General features: G+C 52.3%; 1 protein-coding gene across 5 annotated transcripts; it reads left to right on the top strand.

The window, feature by feature from the left end:
* Positions 1–1,505: 1,505 nt before the first annotated feature.
* DPP3 (dipeptidyl peptidase 3) lies at positions 1,506–19,674 on the top strand. Of its 5 annotated transcripts, none has more exons than XM_065551078.1 (18): positions 1,506–1,622; positions 2,350–2,632; positions 2,873–2,962; positions 3,243–3,380; positions 9,505–9,579; positions 9,865–9,958; positions 10,198–10,328; positions 10,709–10,839; positions 11,111–11,169; positions 11,633–11,827; positions 16,176–16,288; positions 16,583–16,675; positions 16,897–16,959; positions 17,272–17,396; positions 17,976–18,096; positions 18,312–18,491; positions 18,736–18,898; positions 19,460–19,674. In XM_065551078.1, the coding sequence occupies exons 1-18, from the start codon at positions 1,573–1,575 to the stop codon at positions 19,609–19,611; spliced, it is 2,256 nt and encodes a 751-aa protein (XP_065407150.1). In that variant the 5' UTR covers positions 1,506–1,572; the 3' UTR covers positions 19,612–19,674. The 5 variants fall into 5 exon arrangements, with proteins under 5 accessions (XP_065407150.1, XP_065407151.1, XP_065407153.1 ...); XM_065551079.1 differs by having other exon boundaries at positions 1,587–1,649; XM_065551081.1 differs by having other exon boundaries at positions 1,589–1,639.
* Positions 19,675–20,913: the final 1,239 nt, after the last annotated feature.

Below are 20,913 nucleotides of genomic sequence, written 5' to 3' on the forward strand. Positions count from 1 at the left end.
CTAAGAGCCACTTTCCTTTGCTTTGGGCTTGGGCTGGGACAGTTCAGGAGTCGCAGAGGCTCCTGTTATCCAAAGTTGTCGCTGACATTGGCCAACGTGAACCTGCAGCCAGATGCACATGCTATAGGGAGCCCTTTCCAGGACCCAAAGATGTGATGGGATTACACTGGACCCTGGATTCAATTATCAAGCAATACAAACTAGAAAGAAGATGAAGCTAACGAACCAGCGAAGACAAGAAGAGGAGTGGCTTGATGACTCCCCACCCAGATTTCAGAGTAGCAGCCGTGTTAGTCTGTATCTGCAAAAAGAACAGGAGTACTTGTGGCACCTTAGAGACTAACAAATTTATTTGAGCATAAGCTTTCGTGGGCCACAGCCCACTTCATCGGATGCATGTAGTGGAAAATACAGTAGGAAGATATATATATACACAGAGAACATGAAACAATGGGTGTTACCACACACACTCTAAGGAGAGTGATCAGTTAAGGTGAGCTTTTATCAGCAGGAGAGAAAAAGAACTGTTTGTAGTGGTAATGAAAATGGCCCATTTCCCCACCCAGAGGTAGCTTTGGTGGTGGTGGCGGTGACACCAAGAAACAACTTGACGGGGTGAGGCCGCAGGTGTGCTGAGACCAGACACCCTCTCATGCTGACCACTACTGTCTCACTGTTACCTTGTGCTCCCCCATCTCTCTGTCTCTCTACCCCTCTGTAAAAAGCAACAGAGGGTCCTGTGGCACCTTTGAGACTAACAGAAGTACTGGGAGCATAAGCTTTCGTGGGTAAGAACCTCACTTCTTCAGAGGCATCTGAAGAAGTGAGGTTCTTACCCACGAAAGCTTATGCTCCCAGTACTTCTGTTAGTCTCAAAGGTGCCACAGGACCCTCTGTTGCTTTTTACAGATTCAGACTAACACGGCTACCCCTCTGATACTCTACCCCTCTGTTGTCTCCTGGCTTATACTTAGATTGTAGGCTCTGCGGAGCAGGGTCTGTGTGTTCTGCATTTGAACAATGCCTAGCACAATGGGGCCCTGTCTGTGAACCAGGCTCCTAGGTGCTGCGGTAATACACATAATAAATAATCACAATCATGTAAAATTGCCAGCAGACACGACTCTCGCGGCATGGTTTGGTTGCGAGCTTTCTGGAAAATCGGAAAAGCCACTTGCACTTAAAAAGCAGGCTGACCCCCTCCCCGGCCTCCAGGAGCAGGGCAGCCTGTGACCTTCTGGGAAAGTAAAGCGAGGTCTAATCCGGTTTGTCAGTGAAAGGAAGCAGGGACCTTTCCCCTCTCGGGGCACCAACCCCGATCCAGCCCCAGGGCAGGTGGACTGGCAGGCTCGGGGGTGGGCAATGGGATTTGGGACCTTCCCTCTCCCGTTAATTACATGACAACAGCACCTGAGGCGGCAGAGCACGGACCAGCCCTTCAGGGTAACGCGTGTGGCAGCGGAGGAGCTCGGAAAGCGAAGTCCTCCCCCATCCCGAAGCACGATTGGCTGCAAAGAGTGTCCGTCTCTCTGGCAGAGCGCACGGATTGGTGGGTGGGCGAGGGCCGAGGTTATGAATGGAAAGCCGCTGGGGGCGGGGCTGCAAGCAGGAAGTGGCGGCAGGTGGGGGCTCTGAGCGCGTGCTGTAGCGTGAGTTGGGTGCAAGGCGGGTCTCGCGCACCCTGCCGGGAGGAGGGGCGTGCATAGGGGTCTTGGGGGGAGGGGGAATCCTCAGAGCGGTGGAGGTTCTGGGGGGTGGTGAAGGCCCCTCCCCGCGGTGCAGGGGGCATAGGCCTTGCCCGGACTGGGGAGGCACCAGGTGTGAGCTGGGGGCTGGGCACAGGGAGAGTGGAAGGGGATGCACTGGGGTATGTGCAGGCACTTGTGGGTGCAGATGTTGCTGCAATATAAGGGTGCACCGTGCAATTAGGGCACTGTCATGGGGTGTGTGTGTGATGCTAAGATGTAGCCGCCTCTGGGGTGAGGCATGGGGGCAGTTTATACAGGATCCTTTATCTAGCCGCCTCTGGGGTGCTGCATCTTGGGGTGGATGTGTCATTGTACAGTTGTGCTTGGGAGGGCAATTGTGTGGTTGTGTAGGTCAGTCAGATAGGCCATTGCATGAGCGTGTGGTTGTGCATGTGGCTGTGTCCCTGGTTGTGCACATGCCACATTGGCTCAGCTGTGGGGCAATAGCCCTGTCTGTCCTCATTGACCTTCTGCTGTAGCTGTTACGGGCGGGGACAATAACCAACCTAGGGATGAATATGGAAGTGGGAAGGGAGTGGGGTCTTGTGGTTCGATCACAGGCTGTGGGTTGGGACTGAGGGCACCCATGCTCTCCCCGCAGGCTGGCCAGCAAAATGGTGGACTCGCAGTACGTGCTGCCCAATGACGTGGGGCTGGCGCTCCTGGACTGCAGCGAGGCCTTCCGGCTGCTGCTGCGGGGCGAGCGGCTCTACGCCCACTACCTGTCACGTGCCTGCTGGTATGGGGGGCTGGTTGTGCTGCTCCAGACCTCACCTGAGGCACCAGCCATCTATGTGCTGCTCTCCCGCCTCTTCCGTGCCCAGGACCCTGACCAGCTGGGGGAATTGGCACGCTCCACTGGCCTCACTGACCAGGAGTACCAGGTACCACCATATCCAGATACCTGGGTTCTGTCTCTAGCTCTAGAAGGGGAGTGGGGTCTAGTGGGTTAGAGCACTGGGGAGGGGCTGGGAGGTTGGTCTCCTGGGTTTCTTTGGCTCTGGGAGGGGATTGGGTGTTAGTAGGTTAGAGTGGGGGGGAGGGAGGGAGGGAGCCAGGATTCCTGGGTTCTCCCTGGCACTGAAGTGCCTGGCTGGACCCTGATCTTTCCTCTCCCCACCTAGGCGTTCCTGGTTTACGCTGCTGGCGTCTTTTCCAACATGGGGAACTACAAATCTTTTGGGGACACCAAGTTTGTGCCCAACTTGCCCAAGGTGAGTCTGTGGATGCAAGGGGTGGAGGGAGGGGCCACATGCCAGAGTCATGGGGATGGAACATATTTTGGAGTCTCCATGGGGAGACACTGCTCCCCAGACACAGCATCATCCTCTTGCCAAGAGCTCTGTGCCAGATGCCTTCCCTCTCTTTGGCTATGGGGCAGGTCCCTGATTGAGTTGAATGTTCCATGGAGGGAGACTGTTTGGCCCTCCCTCACCTCATGGCTCCAGCCCACTTATCCCCCCCTCCATCACAGCTGTACCCCTTTCCCCCCAGGATAAGCTCCGACGACTGATCTGGCAGAGCCAGGCATTCCAGGAGCAGCCGGAGGAGATGAAGTTGCTGTGGGATAGGTGTGGGGAGCTGATGTTCTCGCTGGACGCACAGCAGAGACAGCTGGGGCTTAGAGAAAAGGTAATGTCCCATGCATACACATGTGATGATTCTAGTCTGGGGAGGGGAGGGGTGGGGCTTGAGAGCAACCAGGATGGATTGATTTAAATAATCTATTGTCATCTTGTTTTGCCTTTGTACTTTTTAGTTGTTTTCCTAAAGAAAGGTTTATTCTCATTGGTTATTATAAATCATTCAAACAGATTGATTTATAGATTCATGAATTCTAAGGCTACGAGGAACCTCTGTGGTCATCTAGTCTAATCTCCTGTATAACACAGGCCATAGGACTGCCCTGAATTAATTCCTGGTTGAACTAGAGCAGTGGTTTTCAAACTTTTTTCCAGGGACCCAGTTGAAGAAAATTGTTGATGCCTGTGACCCAACGGAGCTGGGAATGAGGGGTTTGAGGTGTGGGAGGGGCTCAGGGCTGGGGAAGAGGGTTGGGGTGCGTAGGTGAGGGCTGTGAGGTGGGGCCAGGAATGAGGGGTTCAGGGTGTGGGAAGGGGCTCTGGGCTGGAGCAGGGGGTTGGGGTGCAGGAGGGGGTCAGGGCTCTGGGCTCGGGGTGCAGGTTCTGGGCTGGGGCTGCGGATGAGGAGTTTGAGGTGCAGGAAGGGCTCTGGGTTTGGGGGAGCTCAGGGTGGGGGCAGGGAGTTGGGGTGTAGGAGGGGGTAAGGGCTCTGGGTTGGGGGTGCAGGCTCTGGGGTGGGGTTTAGGGTGCAGGAAGGGGTTCCAGGTTTGGGGGGGCTCAGGGCTGGGGCAGGGGATTGGAGCACGGACTTACCTCCGGTGGCTCCCGGTCAGCAGCACAGCTGGGGTGCAGAGGCAGGCTTCCCAACAGTCCTCGCACCGCGGACTGTGCTGCACCTGAAGCAGCCAGCAGGAGGTCCGGCTCCTAGGCAGAGGCGCGCAAGTGGCTCTGCGCAGCTCTTGCCTGCAGGCACCGCCCCTCCCCCAGCTCCCATCAGCTGGGAACTGGCCAATGGAAGTGCGGAGCTGGTGCTTGGGGCAGGGGCAGTGCACGGAGCCCTGTGGCCCCCCTGCTTAGAAGCTGGACCCGCTGCTTGCCACTTCCAGGCTGCAGCACGGTGTCAGAATAGGTAGGCACTAGCCTGTCTTAGCTGGGCAGCACCGCTGACGGGACTTTTAACGTCCCGGTCGGTGGTGCTGACCAGAGCGACCCAGTGCCTTCCATGCTGCGACCTGACCCAAACTTTGAAAAACACTGAACTCAAGCACTAAATTAAGGCGGAAGCTTTTGTGCAGAACAGAAACTGAAAGAGCTGTGGTTTGAGGTAATGCAGATAGCAAAGTTTGCTCATTGTCAAACTAATGGCGTGCCCAGGTCTCACTCTGCTCCAGCATCAGGACACGTAGGCCGTTGTGACATGTATAAAGCTTGACTCGTCCTCAGCCATTAAAGATGGTTTAGCCCCAATTGCTCATATAATTAAACAAGCCGTGCACTTTCCCCCTTAAAGATTTGAGGAGGGCTCATCCATGCAGCATATTATATTATTGTGTATTTCTTTCAGTGTTTCTGTTGGTTTGCAGTAAGTTTTGGCCTTGCCAGAGCCTGTCAGAAGTTCAAACTGAATTTGAAACACATTGAAGAACAGTTAGCCAAAGAATCAAAAAGTTAATAGCACTTTTTTTTTTTAAAGGACATCAGAAGCAAAAAAGCCTGCTAAACAACCAGTGGGGCCACTGGACAATGGAGATGCTAAAGGAGCACTCAGGATGATAAGGTCATTGCAGAGAAACTAAATGAATTCTTTGCATTGGTCTTCACGGCTGAGAATGTTAGGAAAATTCCCAAACCTGAGCCATTCTTTTTAGGTGACAAAGCCAAGGAACTGTCACAGATTGAGGTGTCATTAGAGGTTTTGGAACAAATTGATAAACTAAATAGTAATAAGTCACCAGGACCAGATGGTATCACCCAAGAGTTCTGAAGGAACTCAAATGTGAAACTGCAAAACTATTAACTGTACTTTGTGTCATTTAAATCAAATGACTGGAGGATAACTAATATGGTCAGTTAACTCCCGCGATTAACTCAAAAAAATTAATTGCCATTAATCACACAGTTAAACAGTAGAATACCAATTGAAATTTATTAAATATTTTTGGATGTTTTTCTACATTTTGAAAAATATCAATTTCAATTACAACACAGAATACAAAGTGTACAGGGCTCTCTTTATATTATTTTTATTACAAATGTTTGCACTGTAAAAACGATAAACAAAAGGAATAGTATTTTTTCAGTTCACCTCATACAAGTACTGTAGTGCAATCTCTTTATCATGAAAGTGCAACTTACAAATGTAGGTTTTTTGTGACATAACTGCACTCAAAAACAAAACTTTAGAGCAGGGGTGGGCAAACTTTTTGGCCACATCAGGGAATAGAAATTGTATGTCGGGCCATGAATGCTCATAAAATTGGGGTTGGGGTGCGGGAGGGGGTGCTGGCTCTGGGTGGGGCTGGAGATGAGGAATTTGGGGTGTAGGAGGGTGCTCTGGGCTGGGACCGAAGGGTTCAGAGGGCAGGAAGGGATCAGGGCGGGGGGAGGGGTGCGGGAAGGGGTGCAGGTTCTGGCTGGTGGTGCAACTCTGGGGTGGGGCTGGGGAATGAGAGATTTGGGGTGCAGGAGAGTGCTCCAGGGTGGGATCGAGGGGTTTGGAGAGGAGAATCAGAGCTGGGGCAGGGGGTTGGGGCACGGGGAGAGGCTCAGGGGGTGCAGGCTCCAAGTGGCGCTTACCACAAACGACTCTCAGAAGCAGTGGCATGTCCCTTCTCCAGGTCGTACGCGCAGGCGCAGCCAGGCGGCTCTGCTCGCTGCCCCATCTGCAGGTGCTGCCCCTGCAGCTCCCACTGGAGCATGTAGGAGCCGGAGCGGTTCCGGAACATCCCACAGCTTCCGGGAGTGGCGTGGTGTGGCCCCGACCCAGCGCCCCAGACAGAGCAGGGCCAAGCCATATGGTGTAGCCAAGACCCAGCGCCCCGGCTGGAGCGCCAGAGCAGGGCCAAGCCACTGATGCGGCTCGCAGGCCATCTGAAAACGGCTCTGGGCCGTAGTTTGCCCACCCCTCCTTTAGAGCCTACAAGTCCACTCAGTCCTACTTCTTATTTAGCCGATCGCTAAGAGAAACAAGTTTGTTTACATTTACAGGAGATAATGCTGCCCACTTGTTAATTACAATGTCACCTGAAAGTGAGAACAGGTGTTCACATGGCCCTGTTGTAGCTGGTGTCGCAACAGACTTACGTGCCAGATGCGCTAAAGATTCATATACTTCTTCATGCTTCAGCCATCGTTCCAAAGGACATTCTTCCATTCTGATGACGCTTATTAAAAAAAAAAATGCGTTAATTAAATTTGTGACTGAACTCCTTGGGGGAGAATTGTATGTCCTCTGCTCTGTTTTACCCGCATTCTGCCATATATTGCATGTTATAGCAGTCTTGGATGATAACCCAGCACATGTTGTTCATTTTAAGAACACTTTCACTGCACATTTGACAAAATGCAAAAAATATACCAATGTGAAATTTCTAAAGATAGCTGCAGCACTCGACCCAAGATTTAAAACTCTGAAGTGCCTTCCAAAATCTGAGAGGGACGAGGTGTCGAGCATGCTTTCAGTCTTAAAAGAGCAACATTCCGATGTGGAAACTACAGAACCCAAACCACCAAAAAAGAAAAATCAACCTTCTGCTGGTGACATCTGACTCAGATGACGAAAATGAATTTGCATCAGTCCGCATTGCTTTAGATCATTATCAAGCAGAACCCGTCGTCAGCATGGACGCATGTCCTCTGGAATGATGGTTGAAGCATCAAGGGACACGTGAATCTTTAGCACATCTGGCATGTAAATATCTTGCAACGCCGGCTACAACAGTGCCATGCAAACACCTGTTCTCACTTTCAGATGACATTGTAAACAAGAAGCAGGCAGCATTATCTTCTGCAAATGTAAACAAACTTGTTCGAGCGATTGACTGAATGAGAAGTAGGACTGATTGAACTTGCAGGCTCGAAATTTTTACATTTTTATTTTTGAATGCAGGTTTTTTGTACATAATTCTACATTTGTAAGTTCAACTTTCATGATAAAGAGATTGCACTACAGTACTTGTATTAGGTGCATTGAAAAATACTGTTTCTTTTGTTTTTTTACAGTGCAAATGTTTGTATTAAAAATAAAGTGAGCACTGTAGACTTTGTATTTTGTGTTGTAATTGAAATCAATATATTTTAAAATGTAGAAAACATCCAAAAATATTTAAAGAAATGGTATTCTATTATTGTTTAACAGCACGATTAATTGCAATTAAATTTTTTAATAGCTTGACAGCCCTAGTTGAAACTATAGTAAAGAACAAAATTGTCAGACACATAGATGAACTTAATTTGTTGGGGAAGAGTCAACATGGTTTTTGTAAAAGAAAATCATGCTTCACCAATCTACTAGAATTCTTTGAGGGGGTCAACAAGCACGTGGACAAGGGGGATCCAGTGGATACAGTATACTTAGATTTTCAGAAAGTCTTTGATGAAGTCCCTTACCAAAGGCTCTTAAGCAAAGTAAGTTGTCATGGGATAAGAGGAAAGATCGAAAACAAAGGGTAAGAATAAATTATCAGTTTTCAGACTGGAGAGAGGTAAATGATGGTGTCCCCCAGGGATCTGTACTGGGCCCAGTCCTATTCAACATATTCATAAATGATCTGAAAAAAGGAGTAAACAGTGAGGTGGCAAAATGTGCAGATGATACAAAACTACTCAAGATAGTTAAGTCCCAAGCAGACTGCGAAGAGCTACAAAAGAATCTTACAAAACTGGGTGACTGGGCAACAAAATGGCAGATGAAATTCAATGTTGATAAATGCGAAGTAGTGCACATTGGAAAACATAATCCCAACTATACATATAAAATGATGGGGTCTAAATTAACTGTTACCACTCAAGAAAGAGATCTTGGAGTCATTGTGGAGAGTTCTCTGAAAACATCCATTCAATGTGCAGCAGCAATCAAAAAAGCGAATAGAATGTTGGGAATCATTAAGAAAGGGATCGATAATAAGACAGAAATATCATATTGCCTCTATATAAATCCATGGTATGCCCACATCTTGAATACTGCTTGCAGATGTGGTCGCCCCATCTCAAAAAAGATATATTGGAATTGGAAAAGTTTCAGAAAAGGGCAACAAAAATGATTAGAGGTACGGAACAGCTTCCCTATGAGGAGAGATTAATAAGCCTGGGACTTTTCAGCTTGGAAAAGAGACGACTAAGGGTGCTATGATAGAGGTCTATAAAATCATGACAGGTATGGAGAAAGTAAATAAGGAAGTGTTATTTACTTCTTCTCATAATACACAAACTAGAGGTCACCAAATGAAATGAATAGGTAGCAGGTTTAAAACAAACAAAAGGAAGTATTTTTTCACACAACACATAGTCAACCTGTGGAACTCCTTGCCAGAGGATGTTGTGAAGGTCAAGACTATAACAGGGTTCAAAAAAGAACTAGATAAGTTCATGGAGGATAGTTCCATCAATGGCTATTAGCCAGGATGGGCAGGGATGGTGTCCCTAGCCTCTGTTTACCAGAAGCTGGGAGTGGGCAACAGGGGATGGATCACTTGATGATTACCTGTTCTGTTCATTCCCTCTGGGGCACCTGGTATTGGCCACTGTCGGAAGACAGGATACTGGGCTAGATGGACCTTTGGTCTGATCCAGTATGGCTGTTCTTATTTTCTTTGGAAAGAGAAATTGATAGAATGATAAAAAATTAATGTAAAGTAAAAAATGTGATTTAAAAAAATGAATTTCTATCTGACCTGGCAGCCTGAGGAGATGAGGAGTCAGTGGGCATGGCTGGCGGCAGGGGTGTCTCAGTGGACGTGGCTGACAGCAAGGAGACAGGGGTGCCTCAGTGGGTGTGGCTGGTGGCAGGGAGATGGGGGTTCAGTGGGCATGGCTGGTGGCAGGGAGGGGTGTCTCAGTGAGCATGGCTGGCAGCAGAGAGATGGGGGGTCAGTGGGCATGGCTGGCGGCAGGGAGGGGATGTGTGAGCGGTTTTGGTTGGTGGTCTCTCTGTAACACCCTGCCCTCCCCCTCAGGGTACCACCACCTATTTCTCTGGGAACTGCTGTTTGGAGGATGCCCAGCTAGCCCAGAAATTCCTCGACTCGCAGGTACTTGCTGGCGCGCTGACATGGGACATCTCCCCGGTTCCCCCCAGGCAGCCCCAAGGCCTGACCACCTCCGTGGGGTGTGTCTGCTGCCTCTGCATTGCTACGGCCCTTGTGTCCATAGGGCAGTGCCCAGCATCAGACCTCCTGGGGTCTGCGCCCTCCAGGTTTCCCATCCCCCACTCTGATTCCAGTGCCTCTGCATGGGGTTGTCGGGTGCCCACTGAAGTGGGGGGTCAGATGGGGTAAATCTCCCACCCCCTCCAACACCATCTCTGCATCTTTCAGAACATCAGTGCCTACAACACACGGCTCTTCAAGGAGAAGGACAAGGCAGGGCAGACATGCTACGAGGTGCGACTGGCATCAGTGCTGGGCACTGGTAAGACTCCCCCTTCTCTGCCCCCTCACTGCTTGGATCCCCCTGGTTTGTGCTCCCCACAGTGCCCACCTACCTCAGCTCCTCTGACCTGTGCTTCCTGGATCTCTCCCCAATCCCCCAACCTGTACTCCCCCCTCACCTGCTGCCTGGATCCCACCCTCATGCTTGGCTCCCAGCCTGTGCTCCCCACTCTCTCCCTTCCCCCATTGAATTATCTGTCTCTCTGGGTCTCTCCCCAGATGCACCCGTCGACCATGAGCTGGCCCCCAAGCTACGCAGCTTTGAGTTTGAGGGCTGCACGTTCCGTGTGACCCGCGGGGACTACGCACCCCTGCTGGAGAGAGTGGTGGAGAACCTACAGCGCACCAAGGCATGTGTCCCCCTGCCGCCCCCGCTCTGTGTGTGCACTGAGCTGTGGGGGGCTCTGTGGTGGCGGGGAGGGAGGTCTCTCCAGTGGCTTTTGTAGGTTTTAAACCCCAACTCTGCCACCAAGGGGAAACCTTAGTTTTATATCCAGAGAGAGAAGATAGTCTTAGGGACAAAGGACTGAGAGCCTGAACTCCTGGGTTCTGTTCCCAGTTCTGGGAGGAGAGTGGGGAGGAGCTGGGAGCCAGGACTCCTGGGTTCTCACTTCCTGGGGTTGAGATGGTGATGGGGGAGGAGGAATTTATTGGGGGGTGGGGAGAGGAATGGCTGAAGCCAGAGGAATAGTCGTTGATGAGCTACGTGTCTGCCCCTCTTCTCTCCCAGGCTCATGCTGCCAACACCAACCAGGAGCACATGCTGGAGCATTACATCCGTAGCTTCACTCAGGGTTCCATTGCGGCCCACAAGGAAGGTTCCCGCTGCTGGATCCGTGACAAGGGGCCTATTGTCGAAAGGTGGGGGCTGGGAACCGGGACTCCTGGGTTCTGTCCCCAGCTGTGGGAGGGAAGTGGGGTTCAGTGGGTTAGAGCAGGGAAGGCTGGCAGCCAGGGGTTTTGAGAGAAGTCAGGTGCCAGCTGCGGGGGGGGGGGGGGGGGCTGGGAGAGGAGAGGGGTTTGTTGATAGGGACATTTGCCTCCTGGGATCAGCGAACCAGGGGGCTTGTCTCTTAGAGCCTCCCCAGTCCAGGGCAGGCCAGGCCATTTAATGTGCTCTCTCCCTCCACAGTTACATCGGCTTTATTGAAAGCTACCGAGACCCCTATGGCTCCCGGGGGGAGTTTGAAGGTAAAACACGAGGCCCCCAGATCCCAGCCTCAAAGGACCCTGGGGAACCAGGAGGGGTTGGAGTAGTGGGAGGGAGGGGGGGGATGGGTAGGCTGTGGACGTGTGTGTGTTTTTTTCTGGGTGTGATTTTGTGCTGTAACTGTTAGGGTGTTTGCGGGGGGGGAGTTGGTTGTGTAGTCGTGTAATGTCATTCTTTCAGTGGGGGGTGTGGCTGGGTGTCCCTTGCAATTGTGTACTGTAGGTGTGTTTTGGAGATGGTGGTCGTATATTGTAATTGCTTTGTGGGAGTTAGAGGGGAGGGGTATAGTTTTGTGCGACTGTTGGGGTGTTTTGTGGGGGGTTGCTTTCCTCAGTGGGTTTGGGGGGGTTGAGGTGGTGATGGTGGGCAGAGGGTGGCTGGCTGTCAGGGACGGGGCAGTACTATCCAGCCCCGTCCACAGCACCCGCTTTCCCCCCCTCCCAGGATTTGTGGCTGTCGTGAACAAGGCCATGAGCGCCAAGTTTGCGCGGCTGGTGGAGTCGGCTGAGCAGCTGCTGCTGGAGCTGCCCTGGCCCCGTGCCTTTGAGAAGGACACCTTCCTCACGCCGGACTTCACCTCGCTGGATGTGCTGACCTTCGCAGGCAGTGGGATCCCGGCTGGCATCAACATCCCCAACTGTGAGCACTACCCACAATCCTCTGTGCCTGCGCCCCTGCCCACAGTGCTCTGCACCTCCCCAGGGGCTACCCAGAATCCTCTTTGCCTGCATCCCTTCCCAGAATCCCATGTGCCTCCCAGGAGCTATCCACAGTTCTCTTCCACCCTGACACTATCCAAAATCCCCTGCATCTGCATTGCTGGGGGGAGTTGGTTGTGTAGTCGTGTCATGTCATTCTTTCAGTGGGGGGTGTGGCTGGGTGTCCCTTGCAATTGTGTACTGTAGGTGTGTTTTGGAGATGGTGGTCGTATATTGTAATTGCTTTGTGGGAGTTAGAGGGGAGGGGTATAGTTTTGTGCGACTGTTGGGGTGTTTTGTGGGGGCTTGCATTCTTCAGTGGGTTTGGGGGGGGTTGCGGTGGTGATGGTGGGCAGAGGGTGGCTGGCTGTCAGGGACGGGGCAGTACTATCCAGCCCCGTCCACAGCACCCGCTTCCCCCCCCACCCCCCTCCCAGGATTTGTGGCTGTCGTGAACAAGGCCATGGCCATTGGCATGGGAGACCAGACCATATGTAAGGCCCGCTGGTCTGTCCCCTTGACATGCTCTTGCCTCATGGTGAGTGTTGGCCTCAATGCCCTAGCAAGGCCCTATGGGGCGCTATGCTGCAGGGAGGATTCAATAGGGGGTGTTTTCCCCTTGCAATCAGTTCTGACCCCAATGCAGCACTAGGGGGCACTGTGCTGCAGCGAGCAGGGTGGCGGGTACAATAGGCGCTCTTGTTACACTCCAGCCCAGGGACAGTTTTAAAACTGGAGTTTTATTAAGCTCTGTATCAAAACCCGAACACACCCCCACACGTTGCACAAGCCCCATTACTGCTCAGTGCTTTCAGAGCACAGATGCTGCTGCTGCAACCAGAGCTTCCCCTTTGGACCCCCTTGGCAGACCTTCAACCTTTAAAGGGACATGGCACAGGTAAATCTAACCCTGACCTTCCCTTTAGAGTACTACATTCCCCCCATTCATGTAATGTCTTCCCAAGCAAAATAGAACCCAGTCCATCCGTTTGCGTTATTAGCAATAGTCCCAGCACATCACTGTCCTTGTCATTCGAGCCTCTCGTCCGTCACAAGTTCTGGGACTGATGATGGGGCCTTCTGCAGCTCTCTCCCATTTATTTCACATTCAGCAGAAAGCTTCTGCAGCAATTTTAGTTCCGCTGTCCAACAGAATAGTCGGTTCTGAACACCTTCAATTAGGGTGACCAGATGTCCCTATTTCATAGGGACAGTCCTGGTATTTGGGGCTTTGTCTTATATAGGCGCCTATTACTCCCCACCCCCTGTCCCAATTTTTCACACTTGCTGGTCACCCTACCTTCAGTCCCCAAAGATGTTCATATCTTATGGAATAACAGTTCCTATGTGATTGGTGGCATCACCATGTAACTCCAAGTCATTGGGCATATGGCAAGCTACTTAGAAAAACACACTAAATTAACAGAATTACAAACTATCTAGAGCCGTAAAACGCTGTAGATCAACATCCACAGTGTAATTCAATATCCCCTACATCAGTCTTGGATAGAATGGCGGATAAGGTGCAGGAATAGGTACTGGGTATGACATGTGACAAACATGAGGACACCCTCCTGGTGCATTCACCGGTCCAATAGTTGGATTTAGATATTGATAAGTAGGTGCCCTAACTGTTCGTATATCAGCATCTGCAGGGCTCTTCTCTTCCTAGTCAGCCGACCCTGTGTGTCAATGATCTGTCCTCCGGGGAGCACTGCTGGTTTCAGGTTCCATGGTCACATTTTGATAATCCTGTCTTTCAACGGCTCTTGCAAATGTCCCATCAATGTGACCAGCAGTTTCCCAACATACAGGGTCAACAGGATCCTCATTTCCCAGCTGGGGAAGAAATATATGTGGATTCAGAGTTTCTGTGCCATGGGCAGCATCGGATACCATCAGCAATGTAGTTCATCTTCACTCTCACTTTGAGTCCCTGGAGTCCGATTTCCTGTCCTCATCTTGATTTCCTTCGGTGTTAGTTTGCCTTGTCCTGCGTGTCTTCTGTAGTGGTGTTACGTCCAAGGGGAAGTCAGAGGGAAGTAGAAGATAGGGTTCTTCACTGCAAACATTTCCTTTCCTGTCTTCTGCTTGTGCTTCATAGACTAAACTAGGGGTAGTCAATAGGCGGATCACGGGCCCAATCCAGATCGCCAGATGCTTTTGAACATCTTTTTATTTACTTATTATTATTGTTGTTGGGTTTTATTATTTTCCCTGGAGTCTGGACCTTGACTATACCTTGACCAAGAAATTTGGACTTGGACCAAAATATAATTGACTACCCCTGGACTAGACAGTCCCCTTCCCTGTGAAGTACTATTTGATTTTTTTATCTTCCCACTACAATCTTAATTTGTCTGGTCCCCTTCTCTCTGGGAGACTCTGGATGAGTACTGGTGCACCTGGCAAGAGGGCAGCACCATGCACTTTCTAATCACAGTGATTCCTTTCGTGAGTAGCAGATTTTTGAGAACATGTTGATGCTGGTTTGTAAGCTTCTTTCATCTGCTGTCTTCATTTCTCAGCATAATCTTTACGGTTCCCAGGTGCAGATTGAGAGTTTATAGATCAACCAAATGCAACGTCAATGGGCAAATATGCTGAACTTCCATATAATAAACAGAAGGATGAGAACCGAGTAGCTCATTTCATGTACAGTCATAGGCAAAAATCACTTTATTAAGGGAATCCTACCAATTTGACTTTTGTTCTTCTGGCAAGGTTTTCAACCTACTCAGCAGAGCCTGATTCAGCCTTTCCACATGCCCTTTGCCCCATGGATGCTTTGGAGTTGTGCAGGGAGTTTCAGTTTTACTGTAGTGCTGTAACCTTTGGAATAAATGATTTTCAAACTCTGCCTCTTGGATCCTTTGGGGGAAAACAAATTTTAAAACAGTCACCGAAGATCTAGTCTGCCATGGTGTTTCCTGACTCGGTGGTGGGAGGGAAGGTTTAGACATACCTAGTGAAGTGATCCCTTATGTCTAAGATGTATTCATATCCTCCTTTGCTTCTATCTAGATGCAAGAAGTCTCTTGATACAAGCCCAAATGGTTCTGTTGTAACTGTGAGTTAATGATGCTCTGGTAGGCTGGTGAGGGTTCTTTTGCTTGTTGCGTGGACAGACTCCAGTGACAATGTCTGTCTCTCTTCGTCTGTGGCCAATAAAACCAATCTCTTGCAAGACTGATTACTTGCTCTGCTCCTCAATGTCCCATCTCTTCATGTGGTTCTTGATGTACCTGCTTTTGGATTTTTCAGGTAATACGAGGTAGCTTGGTTTCCAGTAAAGTCATATCTGTAGCACAGCATCATATTTTCAGTGAGAATCAGACCTCTGAGGCAGACAGTACTTTCTGTCTCAGATCAAGGGCTGGGAGTAGCAAATCCTGAGATGTGTCATCTTGTGCTGCTCTTGAGAGCTGCAGGGGAAGTTCAGTTGCATCTTTTTCCTGGTAATAGGACCTTAATATACCCTTAGTTCTGGCAGGCTCTGATTAGATCACAGCTTCCATTGTCTCTGCCTCAGCGTACCCCTTTTGAATTCCACTTTCAGTTTGATAAGCCAGACTGTTTAGGCTTAGCCTGTCCTCTTGGTTGGCGTTCCCCGTCTGTCTTGTTCTAAAATCTTTCCTTAGAGTTAGTTCTATTTTCTGGGATGGGGGTGGCAGATTTTTCCCCAGGGGTTTGGCTTGTTAATTTCATTCATACTTTCCTGAGACTATATTTCAAGCCATTTAAATATTTCAGCACTCTGTGTCTGAATTGTCTCTTCTTCAGTTGTTTCTGTTTGCTCCCCGTTTGCTGCAGCAATGATCTTATCTTGTAATGCCAGCAACTTAGACAGTCCCTGATCCTCCAACTCTTCCTGCAATGGTTTACATATTTGATTAAAGCAAATCGACATTTTGCTGCAGTTTCACTGCGACTTGTCCCAGAAATGCCCAGAGAGTCGCAGACCATCCTTTGGCTGGTATAAAAGTCCTCCTACCTCCATGTGACAGTCCTCTAATGCTCTCCCAGCCAAAGTGTTTGTAAATAATGAAATCTTCCCTGGCAGCTTTCCCTGGAACAGTTTACAGCAGCTTCTAGGGAGGTTCATCTCCTGGAGAGGTCAGATCACTGCAGTTCAGCCTCTCCTGGCTGGGAGTGTAACTCTCCCCTCTCCTAGTCACTGCTGACCCTAGTGCGGTGCTAGGGGGCACTGTGCTTCAAGGAGAAGGTTTGGGGCCACAGTATGGGGCAGGTGGGGCTGAGCCAAGTGTCTGCTTCCCCCACCTCTCCAGATGACGACATCCGCCAGACCGAAGGTTTCAAGAATGTGTCCCTGGGCAACGTGCTGTCAGTGGCTTATGCCACCCAGAAGGACAAACTGACCTTCCTCGCTGAGGAGGACAAGGTGTGTGGGAGCCCGGAGCTGTGGGTCAGGGTTGAGGGGCATTGGCAGAGCTGTGGGGGTTGGGGCAAGGCCAGGGCTGGGATAGCAGCGGTTCTGGGTTGGGACTGAGGGGCACTGAGAGAGCTGGTCAGGAGCCCATGGCTGGGATAGCAGGGGGGCAGTGAGTCAGGATTGAGGGGCACTGGCAGAGCTGGGGAGCTTTGGGAGAAGCCAAGGCTGAGATAACATGGATTGTGGGTTGGGAGGAAGGGGCACTGCACACCATAGCTGGCTGAGGCTGTGGGTCTCTTGCAGGACCTGTACATTAAGTGGAAGGGGCCATCATTTGAGGTGCAGGTCGGGCTTCACGAGCTGCTGGGGCATGGCAGTGGGAAGCTCTTTGTGCAGGTAAGCACCCCCTTGGCAGGGGATGTGGGTGGGGGAGGGGGAAAGGATCCCTGTATAAACAGCCCCTGTGCTCCACCCCAGAGGAGGCTGCATCTCTGCTGCAGGCGAGGGATCCCTGCACACAGTGTTTGGGATGATGCTTCTCCCCATGGGCTAGCACGGCTGGTGCGGCGCAGCAGTGCTGGCTGAGGGTGGATGCTAACGTCTCCCCCATTCCACAGGAGGAGAAGGGCACCTGTAACTTCGACAGAGAGGCTGTGATCAACCCGGAGACGGGGGAACTGGTAAGGGGGCTGGGAGGGAAAGTGATGGCGATGGGGGAGGGTGGGGAGAGTAATGATCTTAATGGAGGAAGGGAAGTGGCAGAGCCAGCTTACACTGAACATCTGTGATCACCTTGGGGTGCCCCCCACCTGCCAGCCCTGCACCCCAACCCCTATAATGTCCTCATGCGTGTCTTCCCCAGACCCCTCCTCCCCACATTACCTATAGGGTCCCATTGGGTATCAGTCCCAGCCCCCTAGCCCTGCCCCCCACATTGCCTATAGGGTTCCCTCAAGTGCCAGCCCTGCCCTCTAACTTTGTCCCCCCCACAGATCCAGAGCTGGTACCGGGGTGGCGAGACGTGGGACAGCAAGTTCTCCACCATCGCATCGAGCTACGAGGAGTGTCGAGCCGAGTGCGTGGGGCTCTACCTCTGCCTCAACAAGGACGTGCTCCGGTGAGGGGCCTGGGTGGGGGGGACAAGGCCTATCGCCAGGGCTGGAAACCGTAGGCGGATGGGAAGGGTCACCTGGATGGTGGGTGTGGCTGTCATGGGGGGGGGTGATGTCATATTACCTGGGTATGGAGGGGACGGTGGGTGGTGAGGTGGGGGCTGTCACTGGGGACTGTGAGACAGTGTGGGGAGGCTGGGGGATGGCAGGGTCTGGGGCTCGGGATAATGCTGCTGTCCTGCAGATACCCAGAGGGGCGTGTCCTTGCACTTGTTGCTGCCCCCCACTGTCAGCAAGTCCCGTCCCCCCCCCCGGCTTTTGTATCCAGGCCCCCACATCCAGACACATCCCCTGTTCTACAGTGTGGGACCTGGTGTATTTGCAGGGGGCTCATCGGGGGTGGATCATGGATGGGGGAACCTTGCGGAGTTTTGGGGGGGTCATGGCTGGGGGGACAGAGGGGGTACCCTACAGAATTTGGGAGAGTTGTCTCGGAATTCAGCTACAGCCCCCCCCAGTGGGGGGGATGAGAGGTTGGGGGTTCCCCAGTGGGCCTCCCTCACTCCCTCCTGCCCCCCCCCCAGGATTTTTGAGCTGGAAGGCGAGGATGCGGAAGACGTGATCTACATCAATTGGCTGAACATGGTGCGGGCTGGGCTGCTAGGGCTGGAGTTCTACACCCCTGAGACCGGCACCTGGCGCCAGGTGAGTTGGGGGGGGGCACTGGCCCTTTAAAAGGAGGCAGGGCAGCCTTTGACTCCTCCTCTGGGGGGGGGTGGCAGGCAGGGCTGTAGTGTGTGGGGGGAGCCAGGGTTCTATCCCAGCCCTGGGAGGGGAGTGGGATCTAGTGGATTAGAGCGGAGGGGGGCTGGGAGCCAGGACTCCTGGGCTCATCACTGCACCTTGCTGCTCTCCCCCAGGCTCACATGCAGGCGCGCTTCGTGATCCTGCGGGTACTGCTGGAGGCAGGCGAGGGGCTGGTGTCGCTGCAACACACCACGGGCGCTGACGGCAAACCCGATGCACTCATCACTCTCAACCGCAACAAGATCCTGCCTGTGGGGAAGCCGGCCATCGAGCGGTTCCTGCGCAGGCTGCAGGTGAGGGATAGGGCAGGGCTGCAGGGAGCAAGCTGGGGGCTCAGTAGGGGGCGCTCTCCTCTCACAGTCAGTGCTGGCCCCAATGGAGGTGCTGTGCTACTCGACAGTGGGGCTCAGTGAGGCAGTGCTTGTTCTTGTGCGGGGGACCATGATGGGGGTGGTGGGGCCATGGCTGTGTTGTGGGGGCACGGGGCAGTTCTGCCGGGGGCAGCCTGGCTGGGTCTCAGCCCCCTTTGTGTTGCAGGTGCTGAAGTCGACGGCGGATGTGGCGGGGGGCCGGGCGCTCTACGGGGGTTTCTCAGCCGTGACAGACGAGGGGCCTGAGCGTTTCCTGAGCCTGCGCGACACCGTGCTGCTACGCAAGGAGGCACGCAAGATGTTTGTGCAGGCCAACACCCGCCTGGAAGGTATGGAATCCCCCGGCACTGCCCAGCCTTCTATCTACCTCACTACGGGGTAACACTGCCTGGAGGGTATGGAGTCCCCCCAATTTCCCCATGCACCCTGCTCTGGGGTGACACTCACGTGGCGGGTACAATTCTGCCACACAACTCCCACCCAGCTCCCCCGCTCAGGTAACTGAGCCTTGGTTTACCCCAGTCCTATGCCAGCTGGGAGTTCAGACCCTTGGGGCATTGGTGCCAGGTGGAGAGGGTGCAGAGAAGGCGTGGTGGGCTAAAATTGGAGCCCAGGCCATGAGGAGTGATTGACGTGACAAGGTAGGGGCAGGTGGAAGGGTACAGGAGCAGGGGGTGGGTGCAATATAGAGGGCTGTGATGGAGCAGGGGGTGGGGGAAACACTGTGACCCCCTCTCACCTCCTCTGCCTCTGCAGGCAAGAACATGAGACATGACCTGTGTGTGTGTGTGTGTGAGAGAGAGAGAGAGAGAGAAAGGAGTGGGGTGAAGGTGAGGTGGGGGGCTGTGATGAGGACAATGCCATGACCCTGTCTCCCCCCTCCTCCTCAGGCGAGGATGTGACCCTGGTGCAATACGAGGGTACCGCAGCCGGACTGATCCGCTCCTTCTCCGAGCGATTCCCTGAGGATGCTGAGCTCTTGGAGCGCCATCTGCTGGAGCTGTCGGACGCCGACTCCCACTTCTGGGCAAGCCGGGGCTGAGAACAGGGAGACCCAACCCCCACACTGCACAGGGGACTCAATACACTCAGCTTTTGTACCTGCCTCTCGTCTCTTTCTGCTGCGTCTGATGTGTCAAACAAGGGTGGGGGAGCTCGTCCCACATGAGCATTAATGGGGCTCCTCACCAAGCCTCAGCAAAATGGCAGGAGGTTTAATGGGCCTTAGTGTCTAACACCCACCCCCCCAACTTCTGCCAGAAGTCCTGGCTCCCATTCCCTTCCACCAGCACAAGCCACCAAAACAACTTCCTTCCCAGAGTCGGGCATAGAACCCAAGAGTCCTGGCTTCCAGTTCCCCCTGCTCTAACCACTAGACCCTACTCCCTTCCCAGAGAACCCTGAGAAGTTTCAGTACATCCAAATTCAAGGTAATATGTCTGGGAGCCGACAATGCAGGTTCAGGCAGTGACTCAGAAAAGGACGTAGCTGGCATCAAAAATAATTGCCTCACTATGAGCTCCCAGTGCAGCCCTGCAGCCAAAAGGGCTAATGTGACCCTTAGGTGTACGAGCCGGGATAGCAAGTAGCAGGGAATGATCTTGCCTATGCCCCCAGTGTCAGTGTGATTGCTGCTCGAATGCTGTGTTCGGTTTGGGTGTACACACTTCCAGCAGGGTGTGGAACGTTCAAACGTTCAAAAATGAGCCAGGATTGCATGATGGGCTCAGTCTATTCAGCTGATCGAAGCTAAGGGTGAGAGCTGATTTGATCGCTGGGTGTAGGTACTTACACTTGGAAAAGAGAGCAGGTAGTGGAGACTTTTCACCATGGCTGCAAAGACATAGCAAGACCCAACAGCTGGAAGTTGAATTTAGACCGATTTAACCTTGATCTCAGATGCAAGTTCCACAGCCATTCAAAGGGCTTCCCCAAAGAGGTGGAGGGATTCACCATTGCTTGGAGCCTTTAACAAGACATCTTACTTTAATCCAGCACCTGGGAGAAATGATACAGCCGGTGTGTGCTGGAGGGCTTGGGCTGGATGGGTGTGGTAGTCTGTTTTGGGCATGGAATCTCTGAATTCCCCTGTTCATTCCCTTTCCTGTCATGTCACAGGGGGTGATCCTCTTTCTGCAGAGCCCTATGAAGTATCTGGGCCTGGCCTCAGCTCAGCTGGGATCTCCAGGAGCCAGACCTGTGCATTTCAGCCTCTCATTTTCAAAGGAGAGTGGCCCGGCTGGCTTAGGGGGCAGGGGAAGGGGCTGCTGGCTCTGATCTGGGCCTTGGGCTTTGGAGGGACTGGTTGGTGCGGAGGTATGGGATACAGGGCCTTTCCCCTCCT

The sequence above is a fragment of the Chrysemys picta genome, chromosome 7 (genome assembly GCF_011386835.1).
Source record: "Chrysemys picta bellii isolate R12L10 chromosome 7, ASM1138683v2, whole genome shotgun sequence".
NCBI classification, from domain to species: Eukaryota; Metazoa; Chordata; order Testudines; family Emydidae; genus Chrysemys; species Chrysemys picta.

Coding starts and splice junctions, on each gene's coding strand:
- DPP3 (XM_065551078.1), top strand. CDS start 1,573: ATGAATGGAAAGCCGCTGGGGGCGGGGCTGCAAGCAGGAAGTGGCGGC. Junction 11,170..11,632: donor CTCCCGGGGGGAGTTTGAAG/GTAAAACACGAG, acceptor CCCCCCTCCCAG/GATTTGTGGCTGTCGTGAAC. Junction 17,397..17,975: donor CTCAACAAGGACGTGCTCCG/GTGAGGGGCCTG, acceptor CCCCCCCCCCAG/GATTTTTGAGCTGGAAGGCG.